General features: G+C 38.7%; 1 protein-coding gene across 2 annotated transcripts in view; it reads right to left on the minus strand.

The window, feature by feature from the left end:
* Positions 1-19,283, minus strand: part of ST8SIA6 (ST8 alpha-N-acetyl-neuraminide alpha-2,8-sialyltransferase 6) — a 44,194-nt gene that overhangs the window by 8,113 nt on the left and 16,798 nt on the right. For both annotated transcript variants that reach the window (XM_005418601.3, XM_031066756.1), the window contains 4 exons: positions 10,101-10,245; positions 7,731-7,843; positions 6,515-6,607; positions 3,643-4,115 (listed from right to left, as the gene is read on the minus strand). In XM_005418601.3, the coding sequence (XP_005418658.2) occupies positions 3,647-4,115; positions 6,515-6,607; positions 7,731-7,843; positions 10,101-10,169 (744 nt within the window). In that variant the 5' untranslated portion in view covers positions 10,170-10,245 and the 3' untranslated portion in view covers positions 3,643-3,646. The remainder of the gene's footprint in view (positions 1-3,642; positions 4,116-6,514; positions 6,608-7,730; positions 7,844-10,100; positions 10,246-19,283) is intronic.

A 19,283-nucleotide genomic window follows, 5' to 3' on the forward strand; every position in this document is an offset into this window, starting at 1 on the left:
ATTTGAATTGAAATCTAACATAAATTCTCATTTGATTTAATCTATACTTTTCTATTCTGATAGGTTTTAACTAAACCAGAAACAATTTATTTCCAATTGTTTCATTACTGACATTATTCTTATAATGTAAATTTAATTCACTGAATGCATGAGCCAAGTGTAGCTGTACTGCAGGTATTCTAAGGCACAAAACCTTTCTGTTAATATCTACTAATTTCACATTGGATAATATTTGCCCAAGTCAAGAACAGTCTGCAATTTGGCTGCTTGACAGGAATCCAGAGGTGTCCTTATTTTAAAATGTGGTATCATTTTGCTCAAGGTAATTATAACTGAACTGTGGGTAAGTTCATATTTCTCTAGCTACACTGGGACACCACAAGCACAAAAGAATTTCAACAGAATTTAAGCTCATGTTGGCGTTCTACAGTTATAAATAGGTTATGTGTAACACTATTTATCACTTGGATTGCAGCAAATTTCAAGATTAAAAATTATCACATGCTAAGATAATTTGGAAAGAAAGAGTTTGGAAAAAAAATGATTCTTTTTGATGTTGGAAACATTCTGGGAAAGCTGCTGAGAAAATAAGCAGACATCCCCATGCTTTAGAGGATGCTGCTCTGGCAGCTCCACCTTGAGTGGAGGGAGTCACTACTGCTCTCTGTCAGAAATAGATCACATTTAATTGTTTGGTTGGAGTTAAAAAACTCATACCTACTTTTAACTTTCCTGGTAAGATATGCAGAGGAGAATTCAGCAGTTCTTACTGCCTAACCACCTGCACACCTCTTCTCAAGCCCTCCTCCCTCAGTCCTTCTGCTCAGACAATTGAGCACTATTTTCTTCCCCAGCTCAAAGTCTCAGTTTCATTCTTCCTTTCTGTGGTTTTTTTTTTGTGTTGACTGACTCCTCTGAGCAGATGCTTAAAGTTACTGTTTTGTATGTCAAAGCAACACATACTCATCTGCCCTGCTGTCTTTTTCTAGCAAACAGAAAACCTGATGGATTCCTGGGCAGACAAAATCCGCATTTTAACCAGGCTTCTGGGCAATCAAATTTATGCCAGTCTGATTAATTTATCATCTGACAATTTGTCTAATCACATTTTTTTCTATTTTTAAATATGAATTAGGTCATTTCCCCTCCTTGAACCTACACTGAAGCTAATGACATGCCCTTATCAGGGTAAACCAATGAACAAATAAGACTTCCTTCAGCTGCACAGCAAAAATGATTTGGTGATCTAATATAAAATAGTAAAGACCATTAATTATATTTCAAGATTTTGCTGTTGCTGCATTTTCTGCTTGACCCTCTGTGATAGATGGGCACTGACTTTAGCCATGACCTGTACATGTCTGTTGAACATAATCATAAAGGTACAGGAGAGGATATTATGGCAAAAAAAAATTCCACTGGCAAGGACACTGTTTAGGAGCCAAATTGCCAAAAATGGTTCACTGGGATGCAATTATACTCTCCATATAGGTGCTCCCAGCAGAGAAGCTTCCTTCACTTCTCATGTACAGCAGCAAACTTTTGTGCCCCAGGAATGTGTGTGGGAGGTTCTGCCTGAGCCTTCTGTGGGCACCCACTGGTGTAAGGAACCTACAGCTACCCACTAAGAGGAAAGAACACAGAGCATGGAGAAGAACATAAAATGGAAAATTAAAAGAGAAAGGAGATTGCTGAATTCTTAGAAAAGGTCATCTTCAGTAAAATATACTAATTATAGAATTTCATTTATCTCTAATAGTTGCTAATACTAGCAGAATGGTAGCTCATACTGAAAACATTTATTTGGTTTTCTCTTTGTAAATATAAGTGTAAATAGGGCAGCACAACTTATTCTTCTTGTGTTGTTTTTTTTTTTCTTTACAGCTTATTTGGCAAATTTGGCCACAAGTGGTTTTCAGTCTATCAAGCATGGACAGCATTTAATTAACACATAGAGATCCTTAAACATTTTTGTGCCTTCTATCTTCTCTCTAGAGTAAATATTTCTAAGGAGCTGGCTTTCATTTTCTTATCTCGTGTAGTTACTACAATTAAAATTACACAGTATGTCTCCAATGATTTATATTATTGGAATAACAAGGACAATGGAAACTGCTGGATATAAACAGCTTAGCCACTAAGAAAAAATACATTATGTATTTATTAACCTTTCCAATACACTGCAACCTTTTGCAAGCAAAAAATGAAAGTGCATATATATACAATTCAATTCCTCCCAGGTAATCCCCTGCCATGGACAAGGAGAATGGATTCATTATATGGATTTTAGATCTCTTCTCACATGCTTTATATTATTTTAATAATCTGAAAGCCATTTATTTTCCTATTTCTTAAAAAACCCCTTGAAATGGAATAAAATTGTGCCTTCCTGGTACTAACAATCTGCTATTTTAAAACTTAGCATTCTCTGATGATAAAGTAAGTGTGAACATATCTTTGACAACATGTTTTCTAAATATCAAAAAAGGATATTTTCATTTCAGAACCTAGCCAGAAGAAAAGTGCTCTTAGCTTTTAAACTTGAAATTTCTGGCTTGAACAAGACGATGCTCTCTATTTAACTTGAGCAACACAGTCATGAGATTACATCAGTCCAATTAAAGTATATAGTATACAATGTAAGTTCTACTGTACACATCACTTACTATTATATTAACTTGGACCCTCTGGAAAAATAGAGGTCTGTGAAAGGAGACTCTGACAACAGTATTGTGAACTCAGGAATTTCTGAGCTTAAAAGTTTAATAAGTACTTATACAAATTGGCCCTACTTTTTCAACAGGGCAAATCAAGATTGAAAACATGCAGACAAATCTTTTCAGAGTCATCTCTAGTGTGTACACAGTAAATTGGCTCAAGGTCAGAGGCCAGACTGTGCTGCATTTCTCTGAGGCAATACACAGAAGATAGAGGTCCAAGGGGTTGGGACAGATAGAACAGAGGAAAAGGAATGACACTTCATCCTGTATTTTTAACTTCCTGATTCTGAGCTGCCTCTAGGTAAAATGCTCAGCAATATCTGCTGAAGTGTATGGCAGCTCCCTCACTGCCATCCACAAGCTGCTCTGCAGCCCTGGGCTGTGAGCACACACTGCTCCAATCTCTACCCTTTCACAAGAGACAACAAGGCCAGAGATGCATGCTTCCCCTTCATGGAACAATCCCCATCCTTACTCTGCTCTCTCTATAGACATGGAAAGGCTGGGCCAGGATTAGGCATCTCTGAAGATGCTTATCCATTCTGAAGATCACAATGTCTTATAAATAAAGCAATTCTTAAAGGAGGCTGGTACCTGGGAACTGATACCAAACCAAACATAAGTTGGCAGAGACATGTATCTGAGATAAGGAGACACTTCTGATTGACTATGATTTATGGGGAGAATTTGTACTTAGCTGTGCTCCCCTTCTAATATTCACAATTGGAAAACATTTCTCAACTCTGTGATACATATTTATTCAGAAAGATTCAATCTTTCACTTATTTGGAAATACAACTTTCATTGAGAGTAAGGTAGAAATGTCTCTCTAAGAAAGAACAGTTTCACACTTTGTAAAACAAGTTTTCCCTTGGCACATTAGTAAAATAAAGACATTTCATGTGGTAAGAATGGGACCTACCTTTTTAGTCCGATTCACATTTACCAAACTGCAACTTCAAAATGCCTTTGCCATGAAGCTGAAGGATCTGATTGTACTCTTTGGGCATTGCATGGAAACCCGGTTTAGGCAGCTGGTTGTCATAATAGTGGTGGCTGATTGGCATCTTCTCTGTGGATTTTGAGAAAGGCCAGAAGCCATAGAGCTTCACATTCTCACACAGCTCAAGAGCAGCACTAGTGATCATAAAACCAGATGACAACCGGTAGGCCTTCACACCCTTAGTTCTCCAGAACTGGGCAAGACTTTTCAGATAAGTGGGGTGAAAAAATATTGCCCTTTGGGCTGCTTTGGACTCTTTCAGAGTGTGGTATACTTTAAAAGAAGTGGCAGTGTTGCTTCTGAAGGAAAATGCTGGCAGTAAAAGAAAAGCATCTCCATAGACCGCAATGTTTTCCAGAAATTCTGTCTTCTTTTCATTTAGCTTGTTGTATCTGCAAAGTACAACATTTCAGGAATGGAATGTAGTATTGATACAAACATTACAGACCAGAACAGCACAACGGCACTTGCAAAGATGTAATGAACACTGCTGCAGCAGTTCAGCCTGTCTATACTGCAAATTTATATCACCCTATTATATGCTGTCATATGTGCAGCTATGAAAATCTGACTCTAGTATAATAAGAACACACTACATAAGATTGAACTGGCAACACAGGAGATACTGAAGCAGATCAAATTCACTGCTAATGAGACTAGGACATGTTTAGAAAATTGATCAATTCAAGAAATTAGGAAGAATGCAAAAAATATTGTGCTCATACTTTCTCTGTTTAAAAATACATGCACTACAATATATACCATATGTGTTTTGTGAAACGTGTTTCTTACATCAACAGCTATACAAAAATCTCTCTTCAAAATCTCTGTGTCTGCCCTGTGTGGAAATCCAAGGATGCATGTGAGCAGTCTTGGAGTGTTAAAGATTAGTGTGTGCTCAAGTGCAGGATGTACTTTTAAAATAGCTAAAAATATAGGCATCCCTGTTTATGTCCTTCAACTACAAAAGGAACACATGGAGATCTGTAAAGATTTAGAGCTTTAACTTCACAAATGACAAGGATTTATTCTCAGATTCTTTCAGTCACCAACAAAGAGCAAAGAGTCTTAGCTCTCACTACTGCATAATTCTGTGCTCCCAAATACTGACTAGTGAAATTCCCAAGTTATCTGAGAAGTGATGCAACTCAACTCATATCCTCTGTAGGTCTGAATTTTCTGAATCACCTAAACATATGGAGCTTCCACCCCTTTTGGGACTCAAAGGACTGAGTCCTCTTTTGTAGTAGCTGTCTATTTGAGCAGAGTATTTTCACCTTTTAAAGGCTATCAGAGTCCAATTTTACAACTCCAGCAGCAGCTGAAAAAATTGGTTTCATTTCCCTTCACAACTCAAGTAGGTTCAAACCCTCTTTTCATGCAGCACTTTGAAACAGAGGACAGCAGCCCCTGCCATTTCCATTCAAAGCATTCATGGAAGAATTACCTCTTGCACAACTAGTGCAAGGAGTGATACACCCTTTCTCAAGCTGAAGGTGTTTAAATTTACAGCTTCTACTTCCCAGAAAAGTGCCATTACCACCAGACTCTGAAACAAAATGAATGAGAGGGACTCAAGCCCTCCTTTTGACCCTGAACCTATGTGCATGCAAGAGTCACACAGCCAAAGTAAGCAAGAAATGCTTGAGCCTATGTCTAGGAAAAGTGGTTGAAGGGTGAATTTCTGGCCTCTGCTACAAGAATTTTCTCTGTTTTTACTCACTGTAAAATACTAAGCCTCCAGGACAGAATTCAAATCTCTACTCTTCCTTAGCTAGAAACCTGGACAATTCAACAGTGTCTCAATCTCCTTTGCAGCTGTGCCACTGTAAGAAGTGTAGGCCAGTTTAATTAGGATACATAAGAGCTGTGCTTTTCTTCAAGAGAGTTCACCTACATTTTACATGCTGACAAACACAGTTCAAAAGCTGATTAACCCTAACAAGAATAACATCAGACTAAGCCAGTATGCTATCCCTGAATCAATGAAAAATGCCTGTTATTAATTTCTGTGTACTCACTGTACTTTTTCCTTCTTCCTTTCAAGGAGAAAAAAAAAAAGCTTTGCCTTATGTTGTCTTTTTGACAATACAGTTATGACAGACAATACAATACAGTGAGATTAGCAAGCAGTAAATAACATGGCACAGCAGTCCTTTCATAGATAAGCTGCAGTTCCAGCCTGCTGAAGATGTCAGATTAGTCAGGCTGGCCTTATTAGATTTTCTTTTCATCAAGAAGGTGAAAAAAAACCCCACCTCTGCTCAGAAAAAAGCGTGTGAGCAAGCAGCTTTCATATGGATTGAAATAATGGATTAGAGAAGCTGGGCCTCCATTCAGGAAACAGCCTTCATCAGAACAGCCTCCAAGCCCATTACCTAGGAACATGCGCTCACAGTCCTGTTGATAGAGTCAGACACACATTTCCAGCCTTTCCTGATTTATGATTACAATTCCTTTCTAAATGCTTGGGGTCATGAGGGTCATGGACCAAAAAGAAGAGGCTTGGGTTTACAATCACCAATTTTACCCTGCCATAAATTGCTGACTAGTATCAGCCAAGGTATCTTGCTAATCTGGGTATTGCTGACTCCTTTATGATACAAAAAAGGCCAGGTTTAGAAGATTTCCATTTAGACTAGTACATATTTTACATGGAAGCTAAGGCTTAATGAAGCAATCTACATGCACTGCTCTCTATGCTGGTATCCCAATGGATTTCCACGAAAATCTAAATCATGTCAAACAATTATACACCATTGCACAGAAACAGATTTTCAGCAGTACTCACTTCTGAGCTATGATACTCGGATTAACAGTCACAAGGTTTGTTTTATTGCCAACATCTTTGCTAATGTTTCCTGTGGTTGGAGGGAGGTTACACCTGAAATTGAGAAATATTTGCTTAAACAGATGTGCACCAGAAATGATTTACAGTTACTATTTGCAAATTCCTCTCTTGTGCAATGACACTTTCACATCAGCTCCCAGGGATGTCTAAGCACTTTACAAATATTAAATAAGGCTTACAGCACTTCTAGTAAAGATATTTAATCTACTGTACAGATGGTTAAAATAGGGCACAGAGAGCTCATTTTCATAAATCGTATCACAGTCAAAATCTCAGGAGTCTATGAATGCCCTATGCTGGCTGCTAGGAAACATTGCTCCTCTTGCCTAAACAATGCTGAAAGTCTTCTATTGTGTCTTCTAACAACAGCATAATTTGCCCTATCACAGAAACAGTGATTTCTATAAAACGTAAAGAAAGCATTTTCTTAACTTCAGTCACTTAGTAGGTTTAGCATCTTAGTACAGAGACTTCCTATTTTTATTAAAACACTTATCTAACTGGAAAGACCTTTTTTTTCTTTTAGCTTTTCAAAAGCCCAAATTTTAGGAAAAAATCAGAAAAGGAAATTAAATTCAGCATGCTGTGTGACTGGACATCACTGAGAAAAGAACCTTCCCTCTGTTGCTCTGTTTCTTTGCATGAACTACAAACTGTGAGTGGGCAAAATTACACTCTGAGTGTGCCTGGTTTTCTCCCAGTCTGTCCAGGGAGATTAAAAACACTACTGAAATAAATGCTTAATTTTTTAAATGAGTAACAGATGAAACAAATATTGGGGCAATTAGGTAGCTACATGGGTGAGCCAAACAATGGCTAAGTAAACACTCTGTTAAACCAGAGATACACATGTGACATTTAATACCAGTCTCCTAAAGGATGTTAAATAATCAGAAATGCCAGGTTCTCAGATAATCACATTTCACATCACTGCAAGGTGACTTAGCAATCACAGATTATACACGTATCATCCAGCATGCTCTTTAATTAGAAAGCAGCATTCTGAAAACTACAAAGCAGAAGTATCCTTAAAGAGGCAGAAATAACAAATTGTCAAGATTCTTCCTCATTGCTACAAACTGGCACTGGCATACTTCCAATCCTGCCAAGTTTTTAGAATGTGGGACACACTTCAGGAAAATGAAGGAGCTCTTACCTGAACACAAAGTCAGAACTATCGATTTCAGCTCCACAGCTGGAATTTTTCAGAATGCCTCCATTTCCAACCACAGCACAGTTCTTGAAGGGATAGACTGAAAGAGGAGAGGACTGCAAACAAACAAAAAGATGCAGCCAATTCTTTATAAGTGTTTTGATTGTTTCTTTGTGTTTATTTGCTCTTGCAGGTTTAAACTGGTAAATCCCAGTAAAAGCATTCACCATTTAGCAGACAGGATTGCCAGACCTGGACAGCCAAGAGCCAAAAGCAGGCACCAACAGACAGAGAACTGTTACTTCTGCTATCAGAACTTTGAGAGAATAACACTGGATTGTTAAAATTGGGTACCTTTTAAATACACTTAACACTAAAAATATCTAGTAGTGGATTGCAACTTTGACAAACTAAGGAACTAATTTACACTGAAGATAGTTTAAAGTTACCCATTTTCCTTTGCACTGTAACAGACTGGGGGTTGTCACACAGTAATTTACTTTCTCAGGTAATAGAAGGTAACTTTGTAAATTCTCCTCACTTTTGTCATCCCACAATTAGATTTGAAGCAGAATAATGAATTTAAGGAAACCTGAATATGCTGTAAAGGATAATGATGTGCCCTGGCTTAACTCTTTGTGAATGTGAGGCCTCACAGAAGAGGTTACTGTTCCTGGCTGTTTACCCTCTCTGCTCCTCCTCTTGTTACAGCTTGCTGTCTTGCAGTGGGGAAGCTGAGTGGGAGCTAAGTGCATCCACTTGAAAACCAGCACAGTTCACAACCTAGAAAATTAATGCAAATTGTTGGCTATTTAGGCTGACGTTAATATAGCTGGCTGTTATCCCAGTCTCAGAAACTTTTCATACATCTTGCTCAACATCTTCTGGTGTGGGAGCACTGACATTTACCAGAGGCCAACAGCTGGGATATTTTGAGTACAGAAATTAAACCCAGTTGTAACAGCGAGTCAAAACTTGCTTATGGAAAGCATTATGTTTCTTTCTTCTCTCATCAGCTTGCCCAAAGAGAAGCAAGAAGGGACACTGTTATGAACAAGGCAAAAAGTGTGGGAAAGTGGCAAACATCATATTTGCCTGGCAATATATTACAGAACAACATATTCAAATATTTTGTTCAATTCTGAAAGGACAGTAGGAGAACACAAGGGCCAGGCAATTCTGGCTACCTTAGCATGTATATGTGCACATACAGCATATACTTTTTCATTTCTCCAGCTTAAGTTTGGAATTACAATTGCAATTCTCTATTGCAATGAAGTCAGTAAAGACTGATTCACAGCAGTGCTAGGAAGAACTAGACCCATGGTAGCTGGGATCTCACAAATCAAGAATGCCAGAGATGGGTAAGAGGGCTCCCATATGCCCTTAGCTTCAAGAAACCAAATACAAAGTCTTTGTCTAGTCTCAAGACCTTGTATATCTACTGTAATCCTGAGGTACAAAATCTGATTCTTTTTCTCAACCTGTGCTTCTTGCTGCAAACACCTGCCCCTAGCAGGTAACAAAGCTAATGAAAGGGCTGGAAGGAATGTCCTATGACAAGTCACTGAGGGCTTTGGACTTCTGTAGTTAGGAGAAAACTACAGGTAATCTCATTGCTCTCTGAGCAAGGGAAGGGGAGAGGAAGGCGCTGATCTCTTCTCCATTGTATCCAGTGACAGGACACATCAGAACGGTTCCAAGCTGCACCAGGGGAAGTTTAGACTACACATTAAGAAGCATTTCTTTACCAAGAGGATGGTCAGTTGCTGGAACAGGCTTCCTAGAGAGGTGGTTGATGTGCCCAGGAGTCAGCATTTAAAAGGCATTCAGACCATGTCCTTAGTAACTTGCTTTAACTTGGTCAGCCCTGAATTCATCAGGCAGTTGGACTATGTGATTATTGAGGGTCCCTTCCAACTGAAATTTCTGTGTTCTACTCTATTATGTTCTATGATATTCTGTATAAGGTTTACCACCAAAATATCTTTCATAACTTACATGCCCAAGCCTGCACAGCAAATGGCATGGGCATATGAGGAATATGAAACGTTCTTCCAGATTGAAATGCCTTTAAAAACAGGAATGATAAAAGCAAGGCAAACATTTTTGGAGTATTTGCTCCTGAACTGGCTGCCAAGCCAGTGTTCTATAGCAACTCTACCTCCAACCTATGATCTATGATAACTGTAAATACCTCTACCACTGCAGAGGAAGGGGAAAAAAACCCAACAAAACAACACCTTGCAAGGCAAATAAAGAAGTGCATACAGGAGCTGATGGGTCTCTTCCAGAGGAATCACAGTATCTCAATTAGTAACCCAAAATATATATACTATGATTATAATAACATGAAGAATATACAGTACTCACCACAGGCAGCATCTTAAAAATGTCCTGTGTAATGAGAATAGTCTTTTTACTGTCCACTTCGTAACTCATGTTACTTCCCAGTGGGCTGTTGTTTTGAGAAGCAATAAAATTGTGAACTGCATCACAGCAGGAAGCTAATTCTGACCTGCAAAAAACACAAACAAAACCTGCTCAAAGAGAGGCAAATAAGTAGAAATGCAGTGCTAGAGAACTAGATCAGTGAACACCAGTTTGAATTAAGTAGCAGCAAAAGGCTATATTAACCTTCTATGATGTCATTTCCTTTGGCTTGTTTGGCTATGCAAGTCCATTTTCACAGCAAATGTTCAGAATCTAATCAGAGCTGATAACTTTTTTTATCTCTTGATCTCCTTTTCCCACTGAGAAAAAGTTGTAATCAATCTCCTCAATATTATTAATTGCTAAGATTAATATAGAAACACTGGGAGACTTCAGTTCCTGAAGAATTAAAAATGTGATTTTCACCAATATTGAACAAGTGATTGTAAGAAACTAGAAGGCTGAAGAAGGAAAAAAATGGGAATAAAAGAGATAGAGATGGAAGGTACTGGCAGTGGTACTTAGTGAACATCTAGATGGTTGCAAGCCAATTAATCAATAATTAATTTCTGCAACTGTTCATCACAATTTTCCTGTGCACAGTATCACAGGCATTAAATAAATTACATCAAAACTTGCACATAAAGAAGACAGATGTCCTAGACAGATAGCCTAGCTGCTCCCCAAAACACCTAGCAGAAGTCCTTAAAGAAATTAAAATGGAAGGGATTCACTCAAACCTTTGTGGGAGTGAAGACTATTACTTACAATTCCTGTTACCTCCAAACTTATAAAAATATTATGTGTGCAAACATTCTACATTATTAACAGTGAAATGAAATTAACTTAAAATCCCCATCAGACCTTTGAAATCGGACCCAAAACACTATAATTTATTTTGCTATAGGCAACAACATCCTCTCTGCTGCCATGGGATCTGATTTTCAGTCTGTAAGGCTGAAATATTCATGGACAGACATTATGTATCAATTGCTAGGACACGGTCTTCTCATAAGGTGAGATACTAAGAGAACTACTAACAATTTAGAGAAAATAGTCTTATAACAGAATTTCCCAGAATTTTGAAAATACCACACTGAAGGCTAATTGAGAAGAAAAAAATTTACCATTAGAGCCAAAGGAATAGAAAAGTTTTATTTCATACTGTTTAAATGTGTAAAGTAAAACAAATTGTTGAAACTAGTTAAATATTAGAAGCCAAATTCTGCCTGAAAGTGAGCTGACTTTAATGGGTAAGACACAGCTAAGAGAAGTTGTTTCATTTCACTTTATCCACAGTGTAGACAGAGAAAAGACTACAATAACAATAGTAAAATTAGCATAAAATGGTAATTATTATTATAAATATTGTATTATTATAATAATGATAATGTTGATAATAATAATTATTATTATTTAATGTTTCTGATGTAACTGAAGCATAGTCCAGCACATAGAAAAACCTAAAGATTATGTTTCCTGGAAGACAGGGAAAAGAATGAACAGGTCTGGGATAACTCTCAATCTCACTTCTCTTGAAAAAATGGTCAAAATAAGGGGGGGGGGGAACAAGGAAGGAAACAAGGAAACAAGAAGGAAACAAGGAAGGAAACAAGGAAACAAGGAAGGAAGGAAACAGGAAGGAAGGAAGGAAGGAAGGAAGGAAGGAAGGAAGGAAGGAAGGAAGGAAGGAAGGAAGGAAGGAAGGAAGGAAGGAAGGAAGGACGGACCATTTCAGTTGTCAGATGACTTACTGGTATATATCAACACATTTTGAATACTGAGTTCTCAAACTCCTTCAAGGCAAGGTTCCCAGATGTGTGAGGAACACTGGGAAAGACTGAGTGCTGGGATGGCACAGATCTGAAACACCCAAACTGTGAGAGTAACCAGGAAATGTCACTCCTGAGAGAGGAACCAGTAGGGTTCAGATTTCCATAAGCTGCATTTGACTCCACTCCCCAACCATGGTGATTCCCACTGCCCTGCTCAAAACCTTAAGGGGCAGGGAAGATCTGTGGCTAAGGAGAACCACAAGGTCCAAGGCTGCAGATGGAACTGTGACTATGCTCTGTGGTCAGGAGACACCCAATGGTGAGAACAATCCACTCTGTGTATATAGTATCCTACTTTAAATATATGGCAAAGTAAAAAGGGTGCAATAAGGCAGTAGAGTCAAATGATGGTGTCTGGGAACACTGGATGTTATTGAACCAGTGGTTTTTGACTGAAGCATACTTGCTTTTCTTTCTTGTCACTTTTTGCTATAACCAGCTCATTCTATCCTTAATAAATACTGTAGCAGTGAGAGGATTCAGATCTCACTGTTGGGTCCTGAGGGCACTACCCAGCCTCGCTACTGCCCAGCATCCTGGAGCTGCCCCTATCCTGCCTAGGGTCCAAGACCCTATTTCAGTCTTCCAGAGCCATCAGTCACTGCCCCAGCAACACCACAGCAGGGCCAGTCTCCAGTTGTGTCCACCCTGTTCCCAGGATGCCTGGGCTAGGGCTGCCCTGTTCCTGGTTAGGGGTGGGATGAGCCCAGGTACCAGTTTCTGCTCTGCTGGCCAGGTTACTGTGCTGGGATCCCACACCCTGTCCCTCAGGAAGAAGCTGTCCTTCACTGCTCCCTGGCACTCACATGGAAATGAGGAATCACATAACCCTTAATGCTGATTTCCTTGTTTATTTTCCTGAAGCTAAACGAAGCAGGCCTAAACATTATCTGTGTCAACCACTAGACATTTTTAGAGGAGAAGGAATAATGCCAGAATATTCCTGCCAAATTTAGTAAAACAGCTCTTTTGTGTGTGTGATGGCTACCAGACCCTGAAAAGCAAACTGATAACAGATCCCATTCATTAATAGAGATGACGTTTTTGCTTTTTATTACCATTCCACAAGAACAAGTGCTCAATAAAAGCAGAAACAGTGCAAAAGAAAAACAAATATCAGAATTAATAAGAAAGTAATAGTTTAAATTAATATTATGGATTCACTGAGAAAACAAAACAGAGCCAAGCTAGTCCGGAAACACAGTAAGAACAAGAGAATACATACTGAATAATGACAAACATTCTTAGAGCAGCCATGCTAAAAATTTGGTGGTAACAATAGAAACATTTTACTTAGATCAAATCATGACACAGAATCCCACTGTGCTCAAGCATCCCTGTACAGAGGATGGGACTCCAGTGGGAATTCATGTAACTGCAGACAGCAATACCCATGGCAGTGAATTCAGCAATCTGCTCACACAGGACTTCATACAAGCTCTGACACGTGGTAATCTACAACTGACAGCAAATGGTGAGGAAGGGGTAGAGACTGGGCAGTTCAAGCAATCTCTTACTGTAATTTCATCAGAGTATTAATGTCATTCATATGTGGTCTGTCAGGAGCTAAGGACTCACTGAAGAGCATCAGCTTCATAAGATTAACGCATGTATCCTACAAGGGCTCTGTGTGAGGGGTTGCAAAGCCAAGACAACATTTTAACTCATGTATCATGCCACCTGGGGAGAGGGAAACTTAAGACAGTGGGAGATAAGAAACAAGAGTCAAATCATAACAGCACCAAACAGAAGTTTTTTGGGTTTTTTTGACTAGAAAGTGATACACATTGTCTGTTCTGACTGGGAGAAAACCCTGAGATATGGAAGCAGCTCTTGGAAGATAGGATGCTGCTATACAGGCTGAGCATCCATCTCAGAGCTTTCAGAACATGAATGTAGCTTACAGTAAGAAGGTTTAAGTTCAGCTTTTATCAGAGACTGTGGGCTTGCCCTAGAACAAAGGGTGCTTATGATCCAGTCATGCATGACAAGTGCGGACTGAAGGTGATTCTTGAGTCAAAGTACCCAAGTTTTGTAGGGCACTAGTTTTGGAAAATATCTCTGTAGAAGAGGTTATTACTGACAGTTTATCTGGAGAAGCCTTTTCCTCCAACATTTCTCCTGCAAGGATTTGGAAGCTGAGTGATATCTAAGAGTTATTTTTAAATCCTGAAGCATAACTCCAAACACAGATATTTCTTATGCCAAGATAAGCAGAAAGGGATTTGATTGCATTATCTAGAACAGTCACTTGCAGTAAGTGAGGAACAAAATCAGAACCTGATAAAAGACTACACCATTTTGACTGGTAATACATATCTCATAGGACCCAGTAAGTACAGTCATAACCTTAGTCAATAACCTAAGTGGAGGAGTGTGCTGCATTTGTCTGGGAAGTTTTGATCACATTAGACAACATAGAGTCAAATGAAGAATATTGCACTGGAGAATGTTTTTTGTTGCTCAGCATACACTTTCACTGAATTTTTTTCCTTTGTGGCTGAAGGATGCAGGACCCAAGTTTGTATTGTTTTTCAGCTGCTACAGTTTTGAGCCCGTGGCATCCAAATAATTTCTTCAGGTTCATGGCCACTGAGACCTTACAAAAATCCTGGTTTCTTGAAGAAAGTTACCAAAATTGTATGGCTTATGAGATGAGCCAAATTATGTTATTTTCCAGCTGCTATGCAATTTTTCCATGCTCAACTGTTGGCAGTAACAGAAGGCTGTTGCCTTGATTACACGTTTCCAAACTTTTCTGCATAACACACACTTCATATGGATAGTCCACTGTATTTATTGGAATACACATGCTCTGAATACGCTGATAGAGTTTCTTTGCAGCTCCTGCAGTTGCTCTGGAGCCAAGATAGCAGCAAAATGAGCTATCTTGTTTCTGTGCTAGGATGAGTATATGCATTTTAGCTGATTCAGGCCTTCTGTACAGGCTGCACATGCCTGCTGACAAGTCACAGTGTGCACACATCCTGAAGATAATGCAAACATCTCAACATCTTCAACAACTCAGGGTGGACCAATCACAAGGGCTAAAGCAATCAATGGTTAGTCAAGGCTTTGCAGACTCTCTCAGCTGGTTCAAAAGCCAGCACTGCCCTTACTCTGAGTGATGTTGGAAGAATCTATAATGAGTGTGAAATCTGTCTTCATGTAAAAAGCTTCTGCAGAGCTTAAAAATTTCCATTCCACCGAACTTTTTCCATTGAAAATGCTTCAGTATGACACCAATGCCTATGGATCTGTGCCCTGAGGGCACTGGTCATTGCTGAGAACTGTGTGAAATATTCCACTGTTGTTATGCATTGGACTAAACTGGGGTGGGAGGAGGAGAAAAATGGATGGAGATAGATGCTGCCAAAGTATCAAAATATTCAAAACATTTTTAAAATAAAAGATGCTCAACTGTCCTTTAAGGTTCTGGTGAGAAAGGGGAGGAAAACAATTTTAATTTGCTCTAAATAAAGCTTAAGTTCAGTATTAGGAAACACACTAAAAGAATTTGCCTAGGCAAGGTGCAAAATTTCAACAACTGGAATATTTTAATAGTGATGAGGACAAACTTTTTCCAGTAATGATGTAAATCTATTTGATTTTAAGTCACCATTTACAAACATCTATAAAGTGAATATTTGTTTGCAAAAACAGTATCATATCGGCCCCGTTATGAAGCACCTGCACATTATTGACACCAGTAATGCTTACATAGATACATCTCCTTGTGGATTTTCAGTTACCCTAGACACAAAAAATAAAAATCACATAAAAGAGAACCAAACACAAATTAAAACTAGCAAATATTTAAAGCAGTAACTCCTGTGAGCTAAGTGGACATCACAACACAGCTCATAAGGTCATTTGAACAAAGAGCAAAGCATTCAAGCAACAAAAGCCCATGGATTACTAAAAACCAGAAAAAGTTTTGTTAAGTTTGTTTTAATAGTTTACCCAGCTTAGATCTTTGTAATCATTAGTTCATGTGAGTTATTATGCTGTACATGTCAAGGCATCAAAGACTTTAATGTTTCATACTGCAGAGACTGTTGTGACAGTAGAAGAACCCACAAAAAATTCCACTATGTAACAGCAAAATTTCAAGGGCACAACTACAAACAGGAAGACTACTTTTTATCTATTTCCATTGCTGTAATATTTTATAATGAGGTAGCAATTATCTTATTGTACTGCACTGGGGGCTGTAGACAATGACAGAGGTTTCTCCAGGCTCTTATCAATCCATGCCAATGTGTCAACCAAAGTGCAATGAGGCATATTATGACATATTCCAAAATTAAGAAAAAAGTGATTAAATCTGAAATCTGAAGCAGAACATTTTTGAAGGGGAATGCTACACTGACAGCTCTTGAATTGCCTACAAATGAAGTAACATCATAAATGCTGAAGACAAAACCAAAAGGGTTGAATCTGAAATCAAGGCTGAATATGTAAAAAGCGTAATAAAATTTTCAAACCGACGACTATTTAAAGAGTCTGCCATGAAGACATAATTAGCTCAGACTAATCCAAAATTAGATTCTACTTATAGGAATCCTCCATCCTTTAGAAAAGTATATAATAGTCTGTAGACCAATTAAAAGATTCAAGCCTTGTTTCAAACTGTCACTAATTACTATCTCTCCACCCATCTTTTTCCCTCCTGAAATAGGAGACATTCAAAATGTCTTTGAGTATATACTCATTATTTCACATATCATCTACTAAATCTGTGCAGCAAACGTACTCTTAATCTCTCTGCAGTCTGAGTTCTGTGAGCTTTCTTGTACACTGGAAGATTTCAGAGATTACACCAGAAATATTGATCTGTTTAGTGTTAGAAAAGCTATTGATTATGTGGTAGTGTGAGCTTATATAAGCATAAATTGACCTTGCAGTGTGTTTTATTTGTGTTTCAGCTGGGGTTCATTGCAGTACACAGATGTGATAAGCAATACTGTTATATGGGTTACAGTGTAGTTTGCACAAAACTAATCTCTTCAAGAAGTGGTATTCTACAATCTGCAGGAATGTTTAACACACACTTTTGAGAAGAGATATTAAAGTGGGAAAAGGGTAATAGAAGTCAAGTGGAAAAAAAGGAAGAGGGAAAATAACAGGACATGGAAAATGGTGGATCTTTTCAAGAAGACATGTTCTTTTTTTAAAGTAGTAATGTTCCTTTAAAAAAGAAAAAATATTTTGCTTGAGGGCAGTATTCTGCCAGCTAGACTGCAGTGCAACATCAGGAATTTTAAAACTGTGTTTTACACCTAGGAATATCCTTCTCCCCTCATTATGAGATGCAAATAAGATTTGTCTGGAATGGTCTTTCCATGGGGAGAGGGCTCAGTACCCACAGCTCACTATTTCAGTGTGATGCCACTCCTGAAGTGCTATTGCACTGCCTTGCTCTCCCAAGCTCAGACAGCCCAGAAATACAATGCTCAGAGGCTTCTCTGAAACACAGCATCTGCTCAGCCTTTCTCCCCTCATTTTGAAGCCTGTTTTAAATATTTTGTGGCTTTCTGCAAAAGCTGGAGTCACAACTATTCTGAAAACCTGCAGATTATTTGATACCATTGGTGTATACCCCAAATGAGAGTAAATTAGGCTTAAAAGTCTGTAAAGCAGACAGATGTGGAGGTGTAAAAAACAATTACAGCTTGCACTTAGCTGGGCTCTGTAATGTGTTGCAGTAATGAAGTATTTCTTTAAAGCAGAAAACCTTTGAAGAATACTGATATAATAATTAATATTCAGGTTACCTAGGGAACTTGAGACTCTACTGACTGTAGCTAGAAGATCCTTTGCAGAGGAAGCTACCCAGCACAGGTTTTTTTCCCCTAGACCTTTAAGGATAACCCTTCCAGTCAGCTGTGAGATTATTTCCTCCACTTTTCCAAGTTTCTACCAAGTTTCTCCCTTACAGACAAGAAATCCAAGGACTTGTTCTGTCTAAAACAAGTTAGAGCTGATTTAAATCTGAAAAGGGAGGAAGAATTCAGGTGGGCTTGTAAATGAAGGCATAATAAGGAGATGCTAGATGACTGAAGAGCCATAAAGAATGTAATAAATTTTTAAAAGGTCAAGAGAAGATTAATTTTATAAAGGAAAAGTCAGAATAAAAAAATAGCTTTCTATATGTCCCTAGAAGTAAATGTTGGAGAAGACTCCAAAAATCACTGTTAGTAGGAGGCTACTTGCACCACTCTTTTAACAATGACTGACAAATACTACTGTGGGGCACAATAAATCTTAACTAGATTTCAAGAGCAATGAACCAAGTACTTGCACTTGCTCCTCTGAGGGCAGCCTACATCTGACAATGCTGATGTCACCACTACAGACACTAAAATAAGCGAAATGCCAGAAGATTGATTCCCTGACAGTCCAGACAAAATTCAACCACAAAAGAGTGACTGTGGATTTGGGAGGTATTAAAGAGAACATCATGGTTTGTACTTGCTTCCTTATTCTTCTTGATTTTGAGAAATGCATGTGTAAACATCACGTAGCCATCAAGAACCAGTGAGTGCTGCCAGAGAGCAACCTGAGCCAGCACAGCAGAGCAGCTTTAGAGGGAGCCATTTGGGAAAGGGCAGCCCTCTGACAACAAATGGACACATTCTGCACAGCTGCATGACAAAGCTGAGCCAGGTAGTAGAGGGTCAGCCTGGACTCTGCTCTCCAACAGTGAGTTGGCAAAAACACTGTAGTTTGTGCTAGACATGGCTGTCAGCTGTAACCCTTTTGCCAAATAAAAAGACAAGTATTTCTTTCCTCAACTGCACTTCTAATTTATATTCTTTTATTTGGCCTGGATCTGCTGGGAGAGCAGCTTAAAATGAGAATGGATGTGTACTCCTTGGCACACAGGGCTGTCTTCTAGGAACACAGGAGTTACTGGCTTAGATCACATATTCCTTCACTCCACTAGCAGCACGATGGAAGCCATCAGCAAAAGCTGCAAAGGAAAACACAGAAAAGCTTCTCTGAAAAATTAACTACCCAGGAGAAGCTGCTCTTGAACCTTATTAATTAGAGGTTAGTGTATGCCCTGAAGCATAAGACATTAAATCCCTTATAAATATGCATGCCTGCTCTTCAGAACTTCAGGAAAATAGAGAGAAGTCATAAAATTGACACCGTGCCTGAGAAGCATCTAAGCGTTCACTGCATTTAACAGATGGACAAACAGGAAAAGAAGTCAGGCAGCTTCTCTGCAGTCTTGTGAGCAGGCAGACTTCTGGTGGCAATGGCAGGGAAAAAATGTGAC

The sequence above is a fragment of the Geospiza fortis genome, unplaced genomic scaffold (assembly GCF_000277835.1).
Source record: "Geospiza fortis unplaced genomic scaffold, GeoFor_1.0 scaffold138, whole genome shotgun sequence".
Lineage (NCBI taxonomy): Eukaryota > Metazoa > Chordata > Aves > Passeriformes > Thraupidae > Geospiza > Geospiza fortis.